Here is a 21,579-nt window from a genome sequence, read left to right on the forward strand (position 1 = left end):
ACCGCCATCACCTCAAGTTGCAGCATGATAATGCACGGCCCCATGTTGCAAGGATCTGTACACAATTCCTGGAAGCTGAAAACATCCCAGTTCTTGCATGGCCTCCATACTCACCAGACATGTCACCCATTGAGCATGTTTGGGCTCTGGATCGGCGTGTACGACAGCGTGTTCCAATTCCTGCTGATATCCAGCCTTTGAAGAGGAGTGGACCAACACTCCACACGCCACAATCAACAACCTGATCAACTCTATGTGAAGGAGATGTGTCGCACTGCATGAGGCAAATGGTGGTCACACCAGATACTGACTGGTTTTCCAAAAATGCATATCTGTAGCCCTAGTCATGTGAGATCCATAGTTCAGTGCCTAATAAATGTCTTTTTTCAAGATAAAACTGCACATTTTAGAGTGACCTTTTATTGTGACCAGCCCAAGGCACACCTGTGCAATAATCATGCTGTTTAATCAGCATCTTGATATGCCACATTTGTCAGGTGGATGGATTATCTTGGCAAAGGAGAAGTGCTCACTAACACGGATTTAAACAAATTTGTGAACAAAATTTGAGAGAAATAAGCCTTTTGTGTGCATAGAAAAAATCTTAAATCTTTTATTTCAACTCATGAAAAATGGGAGCAAAAACAAAAGTGTTGCATTTATATTTTTGTTCAGTATAGATGTATTCCAGATACAAGACATATCTTATTGCCAGAGGTAAAGTGGGCCATTATGTTGCATATAATATAATAATATACATTTTTTCCCAACCTTTGAATTTGAGTATAAAAGCACTTTGTGAGAGGATGTCAGTTGAGATTTCAGATATTTTCCCTGCTATTGTGCACTCTTGTCCATTATCCCTTATGTTGTGAAGAGAGTCAAGAATCTGGGCCCTTGGGATGTTTGAGAGAGTTCAGAGAGTAGTCGTCTACTTTTTATGGTTGCCATTTTAGGAGGACATTACCAAGATGCACCATTAAGTGCTCTTTCTATCCATTTTTTAATTCTGTCTGTCCTGGTACTTTTCACCCCTTGGGGTTCCACCTACTAACAAAGCAGTAGTTGTCTTTGTTTGTGTGAAGAGTCAAGAAGCATCCTCTACATGCATTTCTAATTCTGTCATTTCCTCTTTGTTTCAGTAAGCACACCCTCTGAGGTTCTCATTCTGATGGAGCAGTGGTTGTCAGTCTTTGTGAAGAGGCGCCATGTTTCCTTGTCATGTAACCCCCTGGCCCTCTGCTGAGCCGCCGGCCCCCCGCAGCAGTCATGCACCCCCGACGCAGCCGCCGCAGCCCCTCCCTGATCTGCTGTGCAGCTGCCCCGCACCACCCTTGAACGCCCAGTCTGAGTCGCCCTCCCCAGACCCCATGGAGTCCCTCATCGTGGTCACGGAGTACGAACCCAGCCGGCCGCCTGGAGAGGATGGAGAGGAGGAGGAGGTAAGATAAGACAAACCCAGCTTCAGATTTAATCTATAAAATGTCAAAAATAATGACAAATGTAGCCATCAGCTGTTAACTAATTGCTATGGAAATGTGATACATGGTTTCAGGTTGATGTTGTCATCAGTTACAAATTGTGAGCTTGGAATTTTAAGATTATGACTTTTTTTTATCACAATTGAGTTATCCACATATTCATTATCTTTTTAACAGGGATGCTCCCTAATTCGAATACCATTTGAATACCATATTCGGGAAAGCACAAATAATGCATTTTACTTGTTACTTATGAATTTCTTTCAGAATTATTCTGATGTTTTAATAGTATGCCTTTTGTCATGGAGAAAACACGTTCATCTGAAAATAACTTCAGTTGAATATGTTGAGACAGCACTTGAAACAGCAATCAAGCCATCAAGATGAACTCTAAATTTGCTAGACATGAGTTAAAAAGAATGAAAACAACCAGAAAGAATAAAATGCATAAATACAACTAAAGTAAAAGAGGTAAAAAATATATTAAATTATATGACAGCCTTTCTGTAAAAATGTGTTTTAATTTTTAAAAATCTAAAATTTTTGTTTTGGATACATAGATGGATAACAGGTAAACAGTATCTCACATATAAACATGATTCAACCACACAAATATTTCATGTTGATCCATCGTACGGCACCCTCAAACAACAATGATCACCCTACATATTGGTTTAGTGCAGACAAACAATAAAGGAAATAAAAATGTTGATGAAATAACCAATCAAAAAATATATGCAATGTGTCACATCTCAGGTGGAGGACATGGACAGCTCTGAGACGCCCGAACCTGCTTCCTCTGTGGCCCCGCCGTTCCGGACTCCATCATGCGACCTGCTGTCCCACACCGTCGGCCGAACAGAGGCCCTCCTACCTGACAGCCAAGAGCAGAGGGGACGACTGAACCTGTCGGACAGGAAACTGTCTCTCCAGGAGCGCTCACAAACGGCCATGTCGCCCTGCAGCTCCCCGGGACTCAACGGGCGCTACATTTACCCCTCACTGCCCTACTCCCCCATCACCTCACCCCATTCCTCCCCCCGCCTGCCCCGCAGGCCCACTGTGGAGTCCCACCGCGTTTCCATCACCGACCTCCAGGTAAGGTCAAGCCTAGAGGCTAACAAGGTTTCAACATTTAGGGGTCCGGAATTTTTTTAAGCTGATTTTACTTTATGGAGCTGAATAATATTGCTAAGCATTATTTTCCAAAACCTGTCTGGAATTGTATTTGTTGCCCAGCAAAATTAAATCATTCATTATTTTGATATTTAAGATTAAGGCTTAGATTAAGGCTCTAAATAAAATGTCCTTCTCTTTGCCACTTTGATATATCATAGTCTGCACAGCTGACTCATAAAAGTCTGTGTACGCTATTGAACAGCATGCATGGAGGTATGCATATTCTCACAGCATATTCTTTTTTTTTTTTATAAATTCAAATTTTTGTGTGGCAAGTGGTGTGTGCATACTTTAAGTCCCGATGCATCGTTTATCAAACCCAGGTCGGCCCCAGACAGTTCATGTTCCTGCTATGTCAAGACGTTTGTCAGGAGAACATCCTCACATTTCTCTGAACAGTCAATATCAGGTGCATTAACATCAACTATAGGTACAGGGAGGCTGTTCCATTGTCTCTTTTATGTGATGCACCTAAAAGAGTGCTTCACTTCCAATGTAAAATCACCTCCCTTTTTATTAAATTTGCTTGGCTGGATGAGTTTGAAAGATTTTTTCAGAAAAGTCTTCGAGGCACACTTTATTTGTAAATCCTGGGAAAGATGTCATCATATTTTGTATGTATGATGGTTGGGTTTGTCAGTTAGGTTGTACGCAACTGCAACTTGACATATGGAGTCTCTTTAAGCTCATGAAGACTGGGCATCTAGAGTGCGTGAATAAAAACAAGTGCACTTGCGTTTTTTAGGTGCTCGGGTAGGGGACTTAATGCAACCTTAAAAACTCCATCTAATTCCATCTCACTCTAATCTAATCTAATCTTATTTATTTTAGTGATAAATCAGTAGCAGACCAGATGTTCATTTGACGTGATATTTCAAAAGCAGACATGGCGTTCATCGTCACAGTTTTAAAATGAACATCACTGCAAATGTATTAATCAACAACAACGACAGTAAAGACATAATGTTCTTCTGTGATGACATGATGTAAATATGACCATGAACGAACAAACAAACAAATGCACAAACAAATACACAGACACACAGAGAGCCGGCTCTAACAGAGTTGCTCCTCCCGAGCACCTAATAAATATCAAAATATCAATATCACACTTGTATGAAAGTAAGCAGAACTGCATGTGCATTTGTCTCCAGTCTTAAAAGCAGCAGCACTGGTAAAGATTGATCTTTCTGGATGTGAAGGTAAGGTCTTAACTGTCTCAGTAGAAGTAGACAATAGCTGCCATCGCTCTTGCATAGTTGTACATAGATGCAGACACCCGTAGATGTCCTGTAGGTAGAAACCATCTTAAAGCGTCAGCTTATAGGGCAGTTGGCTCCAGTGGTGCTCCCATCTGGATTTTGGAGCCCAGTATTGATTTTTGCTTTCACATAAACAGAATTAGCCAATACTGATCTATGCAGCAACGTGGATTCCAGAGACTCCACATACCCACTGACTTTAAAGGAGAATACCGGTTTCAGATATTTTTCAGAATACGAGTTATAGCCCATTTACTTCTATGTCTAGTTTACATTTCCCCCAATCTTTTTGCAATGCATGCTGCATGTAATTTTATTTTTTTTAACAAGAACTCATTTTTTGTTTTTAAAATAGAAACTTTACAGTGTCAAACCTAACTTGAAATTAACTGCTGTCCCAGCTAACAAAGACACCCCAAAAAAGAGGACATGGATGTGACAAAGTTTGCAAGACGCCAAGTTTTGAGGGATTATTTCCTGGCGGAGACTTTGTTTTTTTTTTCTGTGGGTGTCAGTTGATTGACATTAAGCAGGGCGTAACGTAATCCGTGCACTGATATGCAAACACTCAACTTGGGCACAATGAGACAACCAAACAGAAAAATGAATGGCACCAAATGGCTTCTTCTGAAGGTAGGAAAATGAGCCTTGATATATGTGTAGCGTGTAGAGTCGAAAATATCGAATTTAGAATTTAGTAAAACAAACAAACAAACCATGTAATACATGAAACGGGTGAAATGTGTGACAAATGGACAGATGATAAACCAGAATAAAACACTAAAACTAAACTCAAAGGTGTTCTTCAGTTGTTGAGGGTACTCCAAATTCAGGGTGTAAATAAGTCCAAAGAGTAGGCACACGGCATGCGGAAGATTTTCAAGGTCATCCATCACTGTTGTTCCTTCCAAAATGATTGCAGTACCTGAAGCCTCTAGGTGCAGTGAGTGAGGAGAAGCCAGACTGTCTTCAGCAATCACTGTCAGGATCCCGATGGAGGTGTGGGACATGTCCGTAGGGTCATCGCAGTCCTAACAACAATAGCAGCATTACAACCACAATTGCATGTCAAATGTCACCTTGCATTTCTACAGTAGAAAACACAAGACACAGCCACTAAGAGGAAGCTATAAGGCAGCGAGATCTGAGTCTCCGCTCGTGCGAAGTCTTGGCTTGTTGGTCTTTGAGTTGGTGTCGGCGTTCGTGGCCTCCGGCATAGAGCTCGGGGCGTGAAGCACTTAGTTCTGTAAGTTTGGATCGGCATCGTAGCTTCCAGTATGAAGCTCGGGGCATGAAGCGCACAAGGTGACAAAGAACTCAAGAGTTTTATAGTTTTTCCGAATTCCAAGGCGGGGTTTTGCAGTGTAAAAAGATACTTTGTGCGGTTTTGGAGATTCCGCCTACATTTCTTTGTTCTGGAGACAGGCAACGCCCGTGATAAGACAGAGAGACACATGAGGATACCTCTCTCAACTACTTTAGTAACTAGCCTATGTAATGATAAAGTTTTAGAATAACGCGTTTGGATTTTACATACTCAACCAATTACTGTTGTCAATCGGTGAACATTATGAAACCTGTAAACAAACACTTATGGATTGCATAAAACCATTACATGAAACATGATTAGACAATACAACTTTCACTGTTCAAACTTTGCGGTGAACTGAGTTGTTTTAGCAGAATAGCCCAGATAGCCTACATACTTTATAATCTTAATATTTAAATCACGAATACATAGTAACTTTGGTGGTTGATATAGGGAAACAATGAAATAGAACATAATTATCGATGTGGGGGCCAAGAATGGGTAAATATAGTCAGACCTTAGGTAGCAGTGTGGTCCCGGGGGAATAACTGGCATATACGATTAACCAATTTAGTATAATTCACACTATTCTAAAAACTCATTGGAGACATTAGGAAATACAAAGTAGAGAAGAGGACTAAACCAAGAATGAAAATAATTTATGGATTTATGACTTTTATGGCTCTATCCAGAAAGGTGGGGGTTTCCTACAGAACTAAAAAGAGAAGGGAGAAAGCAATTCCTGATCCTTTTGGTAACATGATACAAAATGTATTTAATTATCTAATGTGACTAATTGTCCAACATCAATTCAATAGAACTCAGTCTTCTGGTCCAGATAAAAAGAAATCTTCTTCTTTTAATTTGTGTGAGTCTATGAGTGTGAGGGAGATCCTGGTCTGCAGTCTGATGTGGCTTGTAGATAAAACTTATACATTTCAGAAGAGTTGTCTGATTGGTGGAGGAGATCCCCCTTAGTCTTGGTCAGCGTCAAGGTGACACTTTTGTAGCTTTTAAAGGTGAAGGGTCATTTTTGTTCCTGGGAAAGAATGTTACTCAAGGGTCCATTTTGAGCTGTGGAGACCTGGTTCTGCTACATATGCATACTAGGGATAATGTAAAGGAGAGGGGAAACCTAGACGATTGGTACAAACTTTAAAAAATCACCGGTATTATCCTTTAAGTTAGGCTTATTAGATGAGTGAAATAGGAATCATCTAACACTTACAACCAGGCTTGCTTAATAAAATAACTTAAATTAATGTAACCTTTATATTATGAGATGAAAAACACTGAACTTTTGTTTTGACTATTACAACCTCTCTATCAGCCTATGTGGCCTTGTACTTATTCATAGTTAAGAAAAAATGGAAATCCTAGCTGTTACAAAAGCCTGCGTTATGTTGGGTTCAAAATACATTGCAAACTTCTGCCCTTAAGCTGACAGCAGTACGGTCCAAGCCTGTAAAAATTCTCGCACATTGCAGTCTCTCCCACATATTTTGCGCAGGCCTTGGCTGCTATCAAACATCAACATAAGCAAACAAGCAAGAGAAAATTTCAAAAATAGGCTTTAGCAAGCATTTCACTCAGCTTTATTCTTAAATGAATGAAGAGGCAACGCTAAAACCTGTCATTAAACACTTGTCACTTCATGATACTTTCCCAAAATTTAAATCCACCACCATGCTGAGAACTCCCGCTTGAAGAGTCAGCTTGCCAAGTTTGAATCCTGAAGCTGTCCACTGTGCCGTTGGGCTCAGCATGGCCATCGGACACATACTGGAACTCCAAATGTCACTTGTGAAACTGACAGAGATGACGCTTTCTTTCACTAGGCTGTCAATTTACGGTTTGGTAGGTTGTATTTTATGTAGGCTATGTCTACACTGGTGAAATATTTACAAGTTAATTGCAGAAATATTTAGCAGGTAAGTGCAGCTAGTCAGTAGATCATTATAATTCCTCAATTATTTTGATTTTATTATCTTTTTCTGACACTCATTACATACTTGTTACAAGTTTGTAGTGAAACTTGTAGCTTGAAAAATTATTTTTTACTTAATATAATTTCAGCTCTTTTGATTGTCCAATGTAGAGGCGAACAATCAAATCATTTACAGTTAAAATCAGGCGATTTTGAATCTGCTCTGCTTTTCCCTTGTCCAAAGAATTGACATTTAGTCTGGACTGCCTGCTCCATTTTAAAAACAACAAAATTTACTCTAATGCAGCGACACATCCTGCCTCTAGAATCCCAGAGATGCTGTCTAGTCTAACAGGAGTGAGATTAGCAGGTAGGATTACCTTCAAAATTTAGGTAAACTGACAGATTCTTTGTTTTGGCTTCATCCATGCCTGCCTTTGATGAGTTGAACTCTGATTCACCGTAAACCCAGATTTGTCAAGGTAGAGGTGTTACTTATAACGTAGCTTAGAAAATGACAACTAAACTTGAAAAAAAAAAAAAAAAAACGAACTCATACGATGCTGACAAGCACAGCAAATGTATCCGTGTGTTGGGAGACATCCAGCACTTCTGGGAGCACTCAATCCCAAAACAGTACATATACGAGTTTTTGTTGAGGAAATGTAATTGATGGGATTTCATGTGATGCTTCGGAAAAGAAGATCTCGCAAGAAACCCACATTGGGTATCTAGGGTATCTGAATGCTAAAATAGCTGATGTGATTACTGCATCATTCATCTGAGGAAAAAAATCCTCCTCTCTTTTCTTCCCCTCCCTTTCTCCAAGGACTGTGTGCAGCTCAACCAGTACAAGCTGAAGGATGAGATTGGAAAGGTACCATCACAGACATCTCACTGATTACTCCCTTTTCATTGACTCCTCCATTTTCTTCTCTCCTCTGCCTACCGCATGTCTGTTAAGTAGTGCAGATCATCAAGGACGTGCGGTAACAGTCTCTGACATCTTCTCTCCCGGCTGTCCTCATTTCCCAAACTCTCTGTAAACTACCAGGCCATGGGAGAGTGGTAGGATGGATGGGAGGCTGGTATAAATAGCGCTCTCTAAGGGTTGTGTGAGGCTGAGTGGATCTGAGTGTGGGTGTGTGTATTTGTATGCATATGTGAGAATCCGGTGTGTGTATAAGACAGAGTATGCTTGAGTGCGTGTGTGTGTGTTTTCATGTATGTGTAGGTACCCATGTTAATGTGTGTGTTTTTGTGTTTAGTGGAGACAATGGGAGCCTTTCAGGATTGTTGGAGAGGCTCCTGTTATCAGCTCATCTCTGGGACTGCAGGATGAGCTCTGTGCTGCATCCTCAATCTGCTCTCCCAGCGGGGACCGATCCTACCGCTCCCTCTCTCTCTCTCGCTCTCTCTCTCACCCTGTTTGTGTGTGTGTGCATGGATTTGTGCATGCAAGCAGAGAGGAAAGGCTTTCCTACTAATTGGGCCCAGTTTTTATTCTGAATTTCCTGTGTGTGGGCAGGGGAGCTTGATAGCATAAACTAGATTCAGTTTCCCTAATTAGCCTGAAATCAAAAATGAAACAGAGAGGGAGAGATGATTTGAATTTCTCTGTTGTCGCTTTGAAGCAGCTGGTCCTCTTTGAGTGTACTTTGTCAGCCCACTCAATTCCCTCAGCTTTGGAGTAGAGCTTGTGTGTGTTTCTGTTTGTTCCCATGTGTATTTCTTCAGTTCGTTTTGCTCTGCACAGAGTGTTGTAGTTTTTTTTTTTGTGTGAAGAATTGACAGCTGCTGAATCTCGCACTATTGTCTCATACTCCTGTTTTACTTATTCTCTGACAAGGGCTCCTACGGTGTTGTGAAGCTGGCTTACAATGAAGACGACAACACATACTATGTGAGTCCTACATACACACACACACACACACACACACACACGATTTCTTCCCACCAATTAACCCAGTCTCTGTCTGATTTCTTTCTCGTTCCCCATTTTTTGTCACTTTCATATTCACACACACACGAACACAGTAACTTCATCTAATCAGAACCCATCACATTAACTATGGGGTGTGACTTTATGTGAAACCTCCACATATGAAAATGTATCCAGTTAATTGTGCCTTGCTGAGTAATGTAGTAACACATCAGCTCAAGCTTTTCTATTTGCTGTTCATGGTTACTGCTGCAATTCTCATAGGGCTGCAGGATATTGACAAACAGTGACATTAGGATTGTTTTAATAATGCTTGCAAGCGACAAAGCCCAAAGCTCTCGCTCAGTGATTAGCTGCCAGTGAATATATCATTGCGTTATAATAAATGAGACCCTTTAGGCTATTTAAAAAGGATTATTTCCCAGAAGTGACAGAAGCATGTAAGATCTCCACTGAACAATACAGCTGTCAAGTTTTCCACTTGACTTCTTCTCCTCCTCCTCTCACTGCATCTCACGACCACACATGGTGCTCTCTGTTCAGCGCTGCCTCTGGTGATTGCCATCTGATTGCTCAATTACTGGTCAGGGAGATTTCTGGTTGGTTAACAACTCAACATCTGCAGCACATGTACAGATAAGCATGAGCTGTCCAGGTACTTGCAGGGAACCATTAACTTGCGAGTATTCTTACGATTTTACAGTTGATGTGTAAAGCCAAATGTGTAAAAGTAGTTGTGGCAAACATCATGACAAGCTAATAAAATAGATCATTAGATTTGATTCTCCAGCAATCAAAGAAATGTGTGGTTTGGATTGGAATCTGTGAGTGTACCCCACTTATTTTCTGGTTATTTCCCGTTTTTCTCACTTCCCCAGATGTATCTATTGTGGATACTCGGAAATGTGACTCTCCAACAGACACATATTGAAGAAGTTTGTTTAATTAATAGCAATGTAAAAGGGAAAAAAATATCCACATTCTGTCTGAACATAGGGTTAGAGTGGACATAACTAAGGGATTTGTGTGTTTTGTGTCTGTGTGTGTGGGTGTACTGCCAGATTTTCAGCACCTCACTGTATCTCACCGTCCTTTAATGTCTCCCTTTCTGTTTCTCTCTTCACCGCATCTCCTGCCCACCTGTCTCTCACACTCCCTCTTTACACTCTCTCTCTCTCTCTAATCCTCTCGCTCTCCTAATCCCACACCTTTTCGCTTTGCCTCCCCTGTAGGCGATGAAGGTGTTGTCCAAGAAGAAGCTGATGAGGCAGGCAGGTTTCCCAAGTAAGTCTAGAGCCAGGGGCAGATGGTTAATGCAGCAGAGAGCACAGTCTCTGATATCGCTACAGTGGTACATGGACACTTCGTACCAAAACTAAACCCCATCCTGTTTTCGGTCCTCTCCACTCCTCTCCTCACCTGTCACCCACCCCCACCCCCATTTGTCATCTCTCCTCCATCAGGGAGACCTCCTCCCCGCGGAGCCAAAGCAGCACCTGAGGGTCCCCCTCAACCCAAAGGACCCCTGGAGCGGGTCTACCAAGAGATTGCCATCCTGAAAAAGCTGGACCATCCTAATGTAGTGAAACTAGTGGAGGTGAGTACAGTTAAAACTTAACCTTTCCACTGCTGAGGCTATTTGAATATGTATAGACATTTAACGTGAGCTACACAACATGAGAAAATACTTATTTGAATACATTTTAAACAGAATTGTGTGCATTAGGTGTCTAGAAGTGTGTCACGATAAAATGTTTTATCATCTAAATTTCATGTTTTCATTCTGTTTGTTCTTTATCATAATCCAATATTGAAACTCTTTCTCTCTTAAATGAAAACCACTGTAAAGTGGTTTAGTAGGCCTCAGTGATCACTATTAACAATTAACAAGTGGGTGAAAATTTGATTGAAATTGGATTGAAAATTTGAAAATATAGCAGATGTAACATTGGGTTTAAGAACCAGATCTATGGCCACTGTTCACTGATACAGCCAAACAGGGCCAAAGGTTATAACCAGGCAGGCTATGACTGTTAAACAAAAACGGGACAAAAATGATCAGCACAAAACTGCTAAAGCTGTTGTTTAAACTTTTTTATAGACATCACAATTAGGCCTACTCAAGGCATCAAGGCATTCCATAATTGAACACAGTCAAAGTATTCAAACTAAAGAAGTGCGTCCTCCCGTACTTCAAACCAGCCACTTAATAAGGCACGTCTAAGTGCCTACAGTCCTGGACAATTGTAAAAAGAAAAAGGTATCCATAGGCCAGTTTGAACAGGACTAACCCACAGATGGGGACCGGAGCACTCAAAAATTACAGCTCTAATATTTTATTATGAAGGGACAAGAATAAAACTAGGAAGGCACTTGTTATGCCGAAACTATAGTCATTTCCTTCAGAGTGGAAGGCACTTCCGAAATGTTAGTCGTTTTATTCTTGTCCCTTTATAATAAAACATTAGTGCTGTAATTATGGAGTGTTCCAGTCCCTGGCCTAAAGTATTCAGACTATTTAGGCTAAGCCGATAAGATAAGATGGAAATTTGTCCTGGGCACACTGTGTCTGCTGTGTCAAACATAACATTTAGCAACAACCATTTTAAGCTGGAGCTCTCTATTCAGTCACACTATCGATTGCTCCACTTTTCTCCAAAGAGCAACAGAGGTATGTTGCCAACTCGCTGATGGCGCAGTTTGCAAAGGAGCCTCAGCGGGGTGTGGCAGAAAGAACGATCAGGATCAAAACAACAATATCCATTAAAGATTATTTCAAATTACACTGGAGCATTCAGCTCATACTAATATTTGCCTGCACAAAGAAGAAAACAAACAATTAAATGAAAAAATAAGTGCTATGGCAGGAATGACTGAAACCTTCCCAACCCTGTGCAAAGCCTCCAGATACCACGGTGTTGCAGTATTGCAGTTTTTGTTGTAGTCCCTGTGTGTGTCTATGTGTGTACATGTACGTGTGTCTGTGTGTACGTGTGTTTTCCACTCATCCCCCTTTCTCTCTGATTTGGTGCCAGGTTTTGGATGACCCCAGTGAGGACCATCTGTACATGGGTAAGTTGTGGCCAGATATTCAACCTGACTATACACACACACACACACACACACACACACTGTTACTGTTATGCATAAAACCATGCATGAAAGGTAATTTAAAACTGTCTTTTTTCATTTGCTCTAAATCTTGGTAGCAGAAAATCTTTCAGTTCTAACCTGACCTATGTTTCTCTCACAGTGTTTGAACTGGTCAAGCAAGGGTGAGTGAAGCCTTTCTAATGGCAATGGTTGTGACACCAGAATGAGCTCAATCTCATTAGTAATGACTGCTAACTGTGTGTGTGTGTGTGTGTGTGTGTGTGTGTGTGTATGTGTTTATGTGCTGTGGTGTGTATTCAGGGCTGTGATGGAGGTGCCGACAGATAAACCATTCAGTGAAGACCAGGCTCGCTTTTACTTCCAGGACCTGCTCAGGGGAATCGAGTTCTGTGAGTCTGACCAACGTCTTCTTCTTTTATTAATATTCTATGACCGTCTACAGTACTATTGTATTATGCTAAATTTTACACTATTGTAGAAACTTCTAAGTACCGGATGAATGTGCATTCAGAATATTAATACTTATTCAACCTAGATGATGGAATCATGAATTTATGCGTGTTTCATTTCATATGCCATATGCCTCTTTGGGAAAAAAATATCACTTGACATTGATTGATTTTATAGATACAGATGATTACATCCTCAAAAATGGCAATTTGTACGCAAAGCCCAAGATCGGTAATAACCTTCATACCTTCAATGGGTCTTACTTTCCTGCCAAGAGCCATTTTGTAAAATCTTCCATATCTCATATAGGAATGAAAGTCTCAAGTTGTAGTTATAGAATTGTGGTGTCAATATGGAGTGCTGTGCGTCTAGACTTGAGAAACCTTTGCCCATAGTCGTATAATTCTTGCCTGCCACTTACACACTTACACTTCGTCTATTCTGTCCTCGGCTCCAGCCACCCACGAGGCTCATTTCACATCATCTCTTAGAGCATTACAGCGCTGGAGAAGATGTTTTTCACAAAGTCAGTTGTGTAGGAGAATAGCTTTGCACCAGGGACTCCGAAAGACTCATGGGGCTTTTCCTTAAACCCATTTTATTCCCTTTTGAGTATCAAATTTGAGGAAATACTTGCTTATATGAAGTCATGGTGCAGGTGCTTCACAAATAGAGAAAGACCACACGCAATGTTTTTGCTTGTTTTTCACATTGTTAGCAAGAACAGTGGGTCATTCGGGTAAATCCTTTCTGATTGATCACAGCAGTAATGTGGTATCATGCTGACTGGTCTGTCCAACTCCTTGCGTTTAAGTGCCTTGCTAGAGAATTCTCCACATGGGCATTCATTTGTCTAAAGCTAAAGGTGACAATGTTCAGGAGGTAAAAGAATCAAGTGTTCATAAGGTTGATTCATTACTTATTTTGCATTAAAAAAGAGGATGCCAGAGGATGTCAAGCCACATCTTCGATGCACTTTAATCACAATCCACCATCATCCTGGTATTTAGATCAGACTGCGTTGTACTTCACTGCCTCCAAAAAGCGAAAAGCAAATTCTATTGCCATCATCTCATGCAGGAAGTAGAATTCCACAAACGGGACATTGCCTCTGTAATTATGCGTCCTCTTGCTGTTTAAACAGTGCATTACCAGAAGATCATCCACAGAGACATCAAGCCCTCCAACCTGCTGGTGGGAGAAGACGGACACATCAAGATAGCTGACTTTGGAGTCAGTAACCAGTTTGAGGGGGCTGACGCCCTCCTGACCAGCACAGTGGGGACGCCTGCCTTCCTTGCCCCCGAAACGCTCTCTGAGACCAGGAAGAACTTCTCTGGCAAGGTGAAAGAACAGATGGTTAGCCAGCACCCTCTGGGGGTGACTTTGAGAAATGGAAGGTCCTCTTCTGAAATAGAGAAACCTCTAATACTGTGGTTTTCAAAATGATTCTCATGGGAACCCTATTTTCAATATATTTTTCTTGGGAACACAAAATGTACCACACTTTTTGTGGGCTGTCGTGTACATGGTATTTGGGCTACCTTGCATTGCAGGAACTCTGGAACAATTTCACAGCATAACGTATCTCTGCGTTTACCTCCCTGATTAATTTATCATGTAGGCTTTGGATGTTTGGGCCATGGGAGTGACACTTTATTGCTTCGCCTTTGGAGTGGTGAGTCTGCGTCTTTGCAAAAAATGGATACAGTAAATACAGTGATTTTGTCACTTTTGTCCTGAATGATAATCTTTACTGATCTTCCATTGAAACCAAGTTCCTTCTTTCATTCACAGTGTCCATTTATGGATGAGCGCATCCTCAGTCTCCATCAGAAAATCAAGACGCAGCCTGTGGAATTGCCTGAACAGTCAGTGCAACTCTTCCAATCAACCTATGTCGAAATGATACCACTGCCCAGTAAACTCTGGCTGTTGTGTATATGCTGTTCAGTTATTAAACCATGTAATGCATGGTTTACTAGCAGCTTTTATTTTGAGGATTTTCCAAAATCCTAAGTTAACTTTAACTGTGGCTAATTATGATTCTTCCTGTCTCAACAGTGCTGACATATCAGAGGATCTCAAAGATTTGTTGCTGAAGATGCTGGACAAGAATCCAGAGACCAGGATATCGGTCCCACAGATTAGAGTAAGCATATGATTTTAATTAAGCAGCTAGCTTTCATTATTTTGCATTTAAGTATGTTTAGCAATACATAGAATAGTGTGAACCACCTAATATAATGTTTCACAAAAAAATCTGTGTGAATGGCGAAGGAACTAAATCATCTGAATGAAAACATGTAGAAGTGCTACGGATAGAATCTGTCATTGTTGTATTAGTCCAGCGCACAAGCACTTGTACTCAGATCTGCACATGAAGCTGTCCCGATGTCGGTACTTTAATGACATGCACTGTGGCGCAATGTAAAACTTTTTTCAATGAGAGAAAAAATGTCTCCTGATGTGAAAGTGCTGAAGTCATGAAGGTCATAGGCATGGCACCTGTTGTTTAGAAAAAGAGCCTTGGCAATGCCGGCTTAATACCATTCTGTTTAATTAGGCGTCACCGACTGCACTGTTCTTTATCTGTTTTGTTCCAAATAAGCTGTTTTTGTGAGTCCATCAGTAAGCTGTTTGGCCAGTTAAACAAAGTAAGAATCTATATCCTATTGCATATGTTATGTTGCCTATTGTCTATTTTATTATTATCATTTATTATTATTTTTTTTTTTTATTTGATTAAGAATTGTTATACAATGGTCAGTGCATGATCAGATAAACACAATTGATGCACTTGGTCCTGTAGTTGTTTTATAATAGGCCGATACTAGGCAGCATGAATAGCTTTAAGTTAAGTATCACTTGGGTCAGTACTCATGTCGGCTGATCTACTAAATAAAGTACTTTTTACTCACATCAGTTCTGACAAATTGGCATTGGTGCACCTCTAAAGACAGTGTGTTTGTGTCTGAGTGTGTGTGTGTGAGAAAGAGAACGACAGACAGAAGGAGCTCCTTTGTTCTCCTCATGCTCCTCATGTGTCCAGGTGCACCCATGGGTGACAAGGCACGGTGCCGAGCCCCTCCCTCCGGAGGACGACAACTGTTGTATGCTGATTGAGGTGACCGAGGAGGAGGTGGAGAATTCTGTTAAACACATCCCCAGCCTGGCGACCGTGGTGAGCTGATTAATTAGTTTTTCACAGAAACCGTTCACATTAATCAACATCACTATATGAGCAACAGTCAAAGGTCTAATTTCTATTTGCTTCTGTTGGGATTAAGCGAAATATCAATATCGTTTTCAGTTCAATAAGATCAGGAGGTAGAATTTCCTCAGAATTCAAACATTGGGAATCATGGACATGAAAAGACTCAGTCATATGTAACCTATTGAGAAATACTTGAGGATGAATACTATCACTAGCAAATGAATTTCCATTTGCATTAGTATAAAGGATGATATTTTCCAAATTTGCATATTTTCCTTCTTTCTATGTATCTGTCCTATTATGCACATCGCACCTCCCAACACACCCTCACTGCACCCTTACCATCTCCTCCACCTACATTATGGCCCTGTGGGCACTTTGTACTAGAGCACATTCTGTTTATGTTTACTCAATTATTCATAGTATACTGTTACATCACCACACGGTCATCTTGGTAGGAAAATAACAGGTGATTGTAATAAATTAACCGGTGATTATAACCAAATGACAGCCACAGCCAATGAGCTATGTATATGGTAAAGCACCGGTTATGGTTCATTTGCTCTTTTGAGTGTATTTTCATTAGTCAAACTAGTTAATGGTAAATGCTGTGAAAGATATGCAAATATGAAATGAATTTGAAGCCTTTCGGTGCTTCCATTGATGTGTGGGCTGCTCTGTCCGGCACCTGAGCACTGCAGAGCAAAGGGCTTTCGCAGCCTGTGAAATATTATGAATACTCTTTCCCATTGCCTGCACAAGATGAAACTTATGAATCTATTTTTAGCAGTCTGAGAGTCCATGTGATCACCAAACTCACTAGATATTCATCACCATAACACAATAACCTGTGGTCAGATGACTTGTTATAGGCGAATACATGTAGTATTATTTCTAGATTGTATATTTTGAATGCTAGCTGTAGCTTTGTAGGATAATAGACTGTGGTGTCTGTTAAAGGGCCGTGCACAGCAGACCTGATTATTTATCCAAAGGGCACAGGATTATTTCCAGCCTCTCTCTCCAGTCACACCATGAAGCAATTACTTCCTCTTATCTAATCTGTGCGTACTGACCCCCCACCCTCCCCCACCCATCGCCCGATGAAATCGATGCCAAAATAACGTTAAGAATGCCATTTTGGATTGAGAAGCAGCTCTGAATAATAACCTGTAAAAGCAATTTCAAGTGCAGGTGTACATCTATTTCATTTGTCTAATTTTAGCTGCATTCAATGATTACTTTTAACTAAAACATAGGCCATATTTTTTAACATGACATGTCACTTAAGTGGTTCCATTATGTGATCTCCACTTTCACTTACAGTATGCCTATTGCAGATTCAATAGGGCTGAAAGGGCCAGAGCACCATATAATACAAACAGACTGTGAAATGAAAAGTATTTTTGCGACCCAACTCCAGAATCAGTTTGTAGGAACAGTTGTAGGAACATAGTTTAGTTTAGATGGAAAATAATTTCTGCCTCTCCTATATGTATTCCTATTCCCCTTCTGTTTTGGCTGAACGGTTTTATTTTTATCTTCAAGTCCTTTAGCACCATTTTTGGATGTGTGTACTACTCTTCGCTGTTCATTTGCAGATCCTGGTGAGAACCATGCTGAGGAAGCGCTCCTTCGGGAACCCCTTCGACTGGGGCCGCAGAGAGGACCGCAGCAGCCTGTCTGCTCCGGGGCAAATGCTCACGTAAGGCTTCTTCCCTGACTCACTACAGACTCTCAGCTCTATCCCTAGCAGAGGTTGTATAGTTAAATTAGTAGAGTGCTTGTAGTATACTATCACCACCACATTCTCACTTAAAGCTGCCAGGTTGCCTCATGTTCTGATGTCCTCAGTTATGCCCAACTAAAGTTTGTCAAGTAGTTTGTCAAGTAGACTCTTACTATTTCTCTCCTCCTTCTCCTGCCCACCAGCAAAGGCAGAGCGGGCAATGTGAGATACTGCTACATTCATAGTAACCAAAGAAGGTAAAGACCTTTAGGAGTGTGCCAACGCTTGCCTGCTGACCTCGGTACTGTTGAAGCGGTACAGAATAAACTTCGACCATAGGCATGACATGAGAAGCTGTAGTTCCCACTATGGCTTTGGTGGTCAAGTAGTCCTGTGCGTCAAGTTTGGTAAACTAGCCAATGCTAGTTTAGGGGTGCTTGGACAAGCCATTTTTGGGAACATGCTATGCTCCAGAGGCTACAGTGTCTGTGAGTGGGGATTTGTTTTTCATGTTGAGCGCAATTTTGGGCGATGCTCTTGGCCAAGGATGTGCTGTGTAGTGCAGAATTAGACATGTTGACTATCAGAAATCACATTTCAATAATGATTGAGGGTATTAAAGTAGTCAAAGCCATGTTTTCCTCACATAAGCTACTTTGTATAAGCAAGGTTATTGAATGTGATCTGTGGTTAAGCACTTAGAGAATTGTATTCTGAGCAGCACTTGATCTGTGGAAAAACACTGAATTACATCATTAGCCCAGAGCATCCGTTTCTCTGTTGATAGGTTGCTACTCATTCCTCTGCATGCAGCGCCATGTATACTCTCCCCACACATCCCAAGGACATGCCAGTTAATTATTTTTGTGTCTTCTTGTCTGTTCTTGACCAAAGTAATTAACTAAGCGCTTGCCAGGTTCCCTCACTGTGCCCTGCCTTGCATTATATAACAATTAAATGGTTCCCATCAGTTTGCTGGCTAAACTGAGCTTTTACCTTAGCTTACTCTTTTCTCTCTACACCGATATAGAATAGACAGCAGGCCCTTAGCAGTACTATAATGGATCCTGTTTCTCTTGTTTGTTACCTAGGAAACAGGAGAGCGGGGATGGCATGAGGAGTATGGACCTGCCCTACGTGGGTGAGGATGAGGCTCTTTCCTGATGCAGAGGGTTTCTGATGCGCGCTGGTATGGGTCTGCCTGCCTGCCCGCAGCAACACAGCCGACACCCCTTTATTCACAGTTTTATACGGTCAACCTTTCCCCACAAAGATTTCCCCCGGGAGATGGACAAGACCGGCTGACATAAAAAACATGGAAAAAGGGGAAATTACGGATCTAAGGCACTCTAACATCAGTTTTAAGAGCTTTTATCCCATTGTCTCCTCGTATATTTAAAAGTTACAGCTCGTTTGAGGACTTGGCTTGAGGTTTCAGGACTTGAGACTGGAACATGGGCACCTTCCAAGGGGAAAAAAATCCTCCTGAACCGCGAATCCGTCCTCATCCCCTTAACCACAGCCCACTCTCTCCTCCTCTATCCTGCATGCGTTTATAGTCCTAGCATGCTCTGTCTCAGGCTTCAACTGTACAGTTTCGTGTTTTACTGTAGCTCTAGCCACTTGTGTTTTTCTCTCTCCTCTTCTTTACTTGACAATGCTGTCACGTTTACGGCAGGGGTGTAATGGGGCATGATGGGAGCTGGAGACGGCGATGGTTTTATGGTGAGGGATGGTTGCATATGTCCATAGCTGCGGTTACATGAGCCATATTATTTCATTCTGAATTAAATCATTCCGTTAAATACATTCGTTTACATGAGCGCTTTAAATAAAAGGATCGCATAAGGTGTGCGTTTACATGCTCCACAGTAATTAGAATAAAAGTTTCTGACATGCACAAAATACTGAATCCATCTCTCTAACATGGGCTTACTTTTTTAAAAGACGGACCTGCATCGGGCACTTGGCACCATTATTGCTTTACTGCTGTTCTTTCTGATGAAGCAACAGATTTATCAGAACATTCGACTCCAAAAGCGTCAACAACAGACGTTTTGTTTTGCACCTGCAATGATTTCAAATTCTCCTGGAAAAAAAAGTAAATGTCATTTACGTCACTCAATGTCAAATGGGCGAGCGTGCGCCGAAAGAGTCGAGATATTCCAACCAAAGAATGAGATCACAATGAGTGTTTACATGATGAAATTTTATCCATCGAGCAGATTATGAAAGGTTTATATCACCCCTCTCAAAAGGAATTAAATTTCATTCGGAACGGGATGGTTTATTCAGATTGAGGTGCTTACATGAGGCATTCTTATTCCGATTGAGCTACTATTCTGATTATTAGTGGAACAAAAGGCTCCATGTAAACGCAGCTAATGAGAGACCCTCGGCCCCCGCTGCCACCCCAGTCTTCTCAGTAGAGCAGGTTTCTTGACGATGATTGTGTGGTCCACTTCTGCGTCGGCGTAGCAGTGCCCAGTTTTGTAACAATATTTGAGAGGGAAGAATCTGTACAGTTTACTGAAATGGAAAAAGGGAAGTGAAAATGTTTACTTCATAGGATGCATGTGTTCACTTTCCCAATGCAAACATTGTATAAGCTATATTATAAACATTAACACGTTCATAGACGTACCTTTTTTTTGAAGCAGCTCTTGTTTTTGTAGTCCTACCACTGGCTCATTGTAAAGTCTCCCAGTTACTGCAACTAATAGAAAGCTTTAAAAACAGTTTATATAGTGGTGTGTGAACAGTCATACACATAATTCTTCGCAGGATAGCATAGACGAATTAGGATTTTCTTCTTTTGCTAAATTTGTGTTAAGCTTTAAGTGAGTCCTTTCTACTGGACAACAGCGATATGACTTTAAAGTGTTTGTTGTAATAACCTGATAGATCTGCGACCAGAAAAAGAAATTGTGTTGGTCCAAAACTATTCTGTAGTCATCGTCTACAATCACTAGAATTACATTTAGAATAATTTCAACCGCAGATCAGTCCTCCCCAACGGTTTGAACACACAAGGTTGTTGTGTGTTGGTAGAGGAAACTTGTGATACTACAGCTGGGAGAAGAAACAGAGTGCTATGAAGGAATTGGTTTGAATACTTTTTGTTTTGTATTTGTTTCACCGCTCAAAGTGGATGTTTGTGTGTATACTGAAAACAGAAAATGGTGACTATTGAACCTCAAGTTAAAATTGTGAAAGTTCTTATTTGTTTTAGTTTTGTATTTTAAGAATTACTGATGTTATTTTTAAAACGGCACATTTTCAGAACACCAAAAACTTAAATCAGTTATGTATCATTTTGTAAAGACTAGTAACTTAAGAAAAAAAAACCAAGACCTTTAATAAACTATTTGTTCTTTAATTGTCGATGTTAAAACTATAGAGCTGGCTACTGAAATAAGTTTTGAGATGGAAGCATAGTGCAGCTGCAGACCTTTTGTACAAATCTATGCATGACATATCTCTAGCAATGCTGAACCTAAAACAGTTGTCATCAAAGTTTGGTCAAAGCGTAGGCCACTGCAGATATTTCTAATGAATTATAAAGTACTTTTAATTTTTAATTTATTAATGTGTTTCATTTTTAGATGATCCCAAAGCAGTGAAGTCATTAGCAGTTTTGCCATTCTTTTATTCCTTTTGTCTTTTTTTATTTATTTTACCCTTTTATTTTTTTTCATTTCCTCAAAGATGTTAGTGTAAGGATATCTGAAGTCACCGGAGATGTTTGTAGTTAACTTAGGATAATGACACAACATTAATTATAACAATTAATGCTTCCACACACACACACACTAATTATTTCAGCACTAAAGTGTTGAATGTATGACAAAGGGACATTGGGATTTTTTTACCTAACTTCTTGCATGTCACTGAATTGTATGTTGTGTGTTTTTTAAGACTAGTACTATGCATAAGAAATGTCTCTTTCTCTGTATGGTGCAATAGTTT

At 40.6% G+C, this 21,579-nt stretch overlaps 1 protein-coding gene across 1 annotated transcript; it reads left to right on the top strand.

The window, feature by feature from the left end:
- Nucleotides 1-1,208: 1,208 nt before the first annotated feature.
- camkk2 (calcium/calmodulin-dependent protein kinase kinase 2) lies at nucleotides 1,209-19,442 on the top strand. The gene is made up of 16 exons (XM_071905169.2): nucleotides 1,209-1,442; nucleotides 2,238-2,579; nucleotides 7,988-8,035; nucleotides 9,008-9,061; nucleotides 10,333-10,384; nucleotides 10,564-10,697; nucleotides 12,136-12,172; nucleotides 12,354-12,375; nucleotides 12,515-12,603; nucleotides 13,809-14,008; nucleotides 14,289-14,342; nucleotides 14,462-14,535; nucleotides 14,729-14,816; nucleotides 15,717-15,848; nucleotides 17,483-17,586; nucleotides 18,702-19,442. Exons 1-16 carry the CDS (start codon nucleotides 1,209-1,211, stop codon nucleotides 18,772-18,774), a joined length of 1,737 nt encoding a protein of 578 aa, XP_071761270.2. The 3' UTR covers nucleotides 18,775-19,442.
- The last annotated feature ends 2,137 nt before the right edge of the window (nucleotides 19,443-21,579 follow it).

The sequence above is a fragment of the Centroberyx gerrardi genome, chromosome 2 (genome assembly GCF_048128805.1).
Source record: "Centroberyx gerrardi isolate f3 chromosome 2, fCenGer3.hap1.cur.20231027, whole genome shotgun sequence".
NCBI lineage: Eukaryota > Metazoa > Chordata > Actinopteri > Beryciformes > Berycidae > Centroberyx > Centroberyx gerrardi.

What these genes read in the sequence shown, in the direction of transcription:
- camkk2 (XM_071905169.2), top strand. Translation starts at nt 1,209, where the DNA reads ATGTTTCCTTGTCATGTAACCCCCTGGCCCTCTGCTGAGCCGCCGGCC. An exon ending in TGAAGGATGAGATTGGAAAG is followed by an intron (nt 8,036 to 9,007) that starts GTACCATCACAG and finishes TTCTCTGACAAG; the next exon opens with GGCTCCTACGGTGTTGTGAA. An exon ending in GGAAGAACTTCTCTGGCAAG is followed by an intron (nt 14,009 to 14,288) that starts GTGAAAGAACAG and finishes TTTATCATGTAG; the next exon opens with GCTTTGGATGTTTGGGCCAT.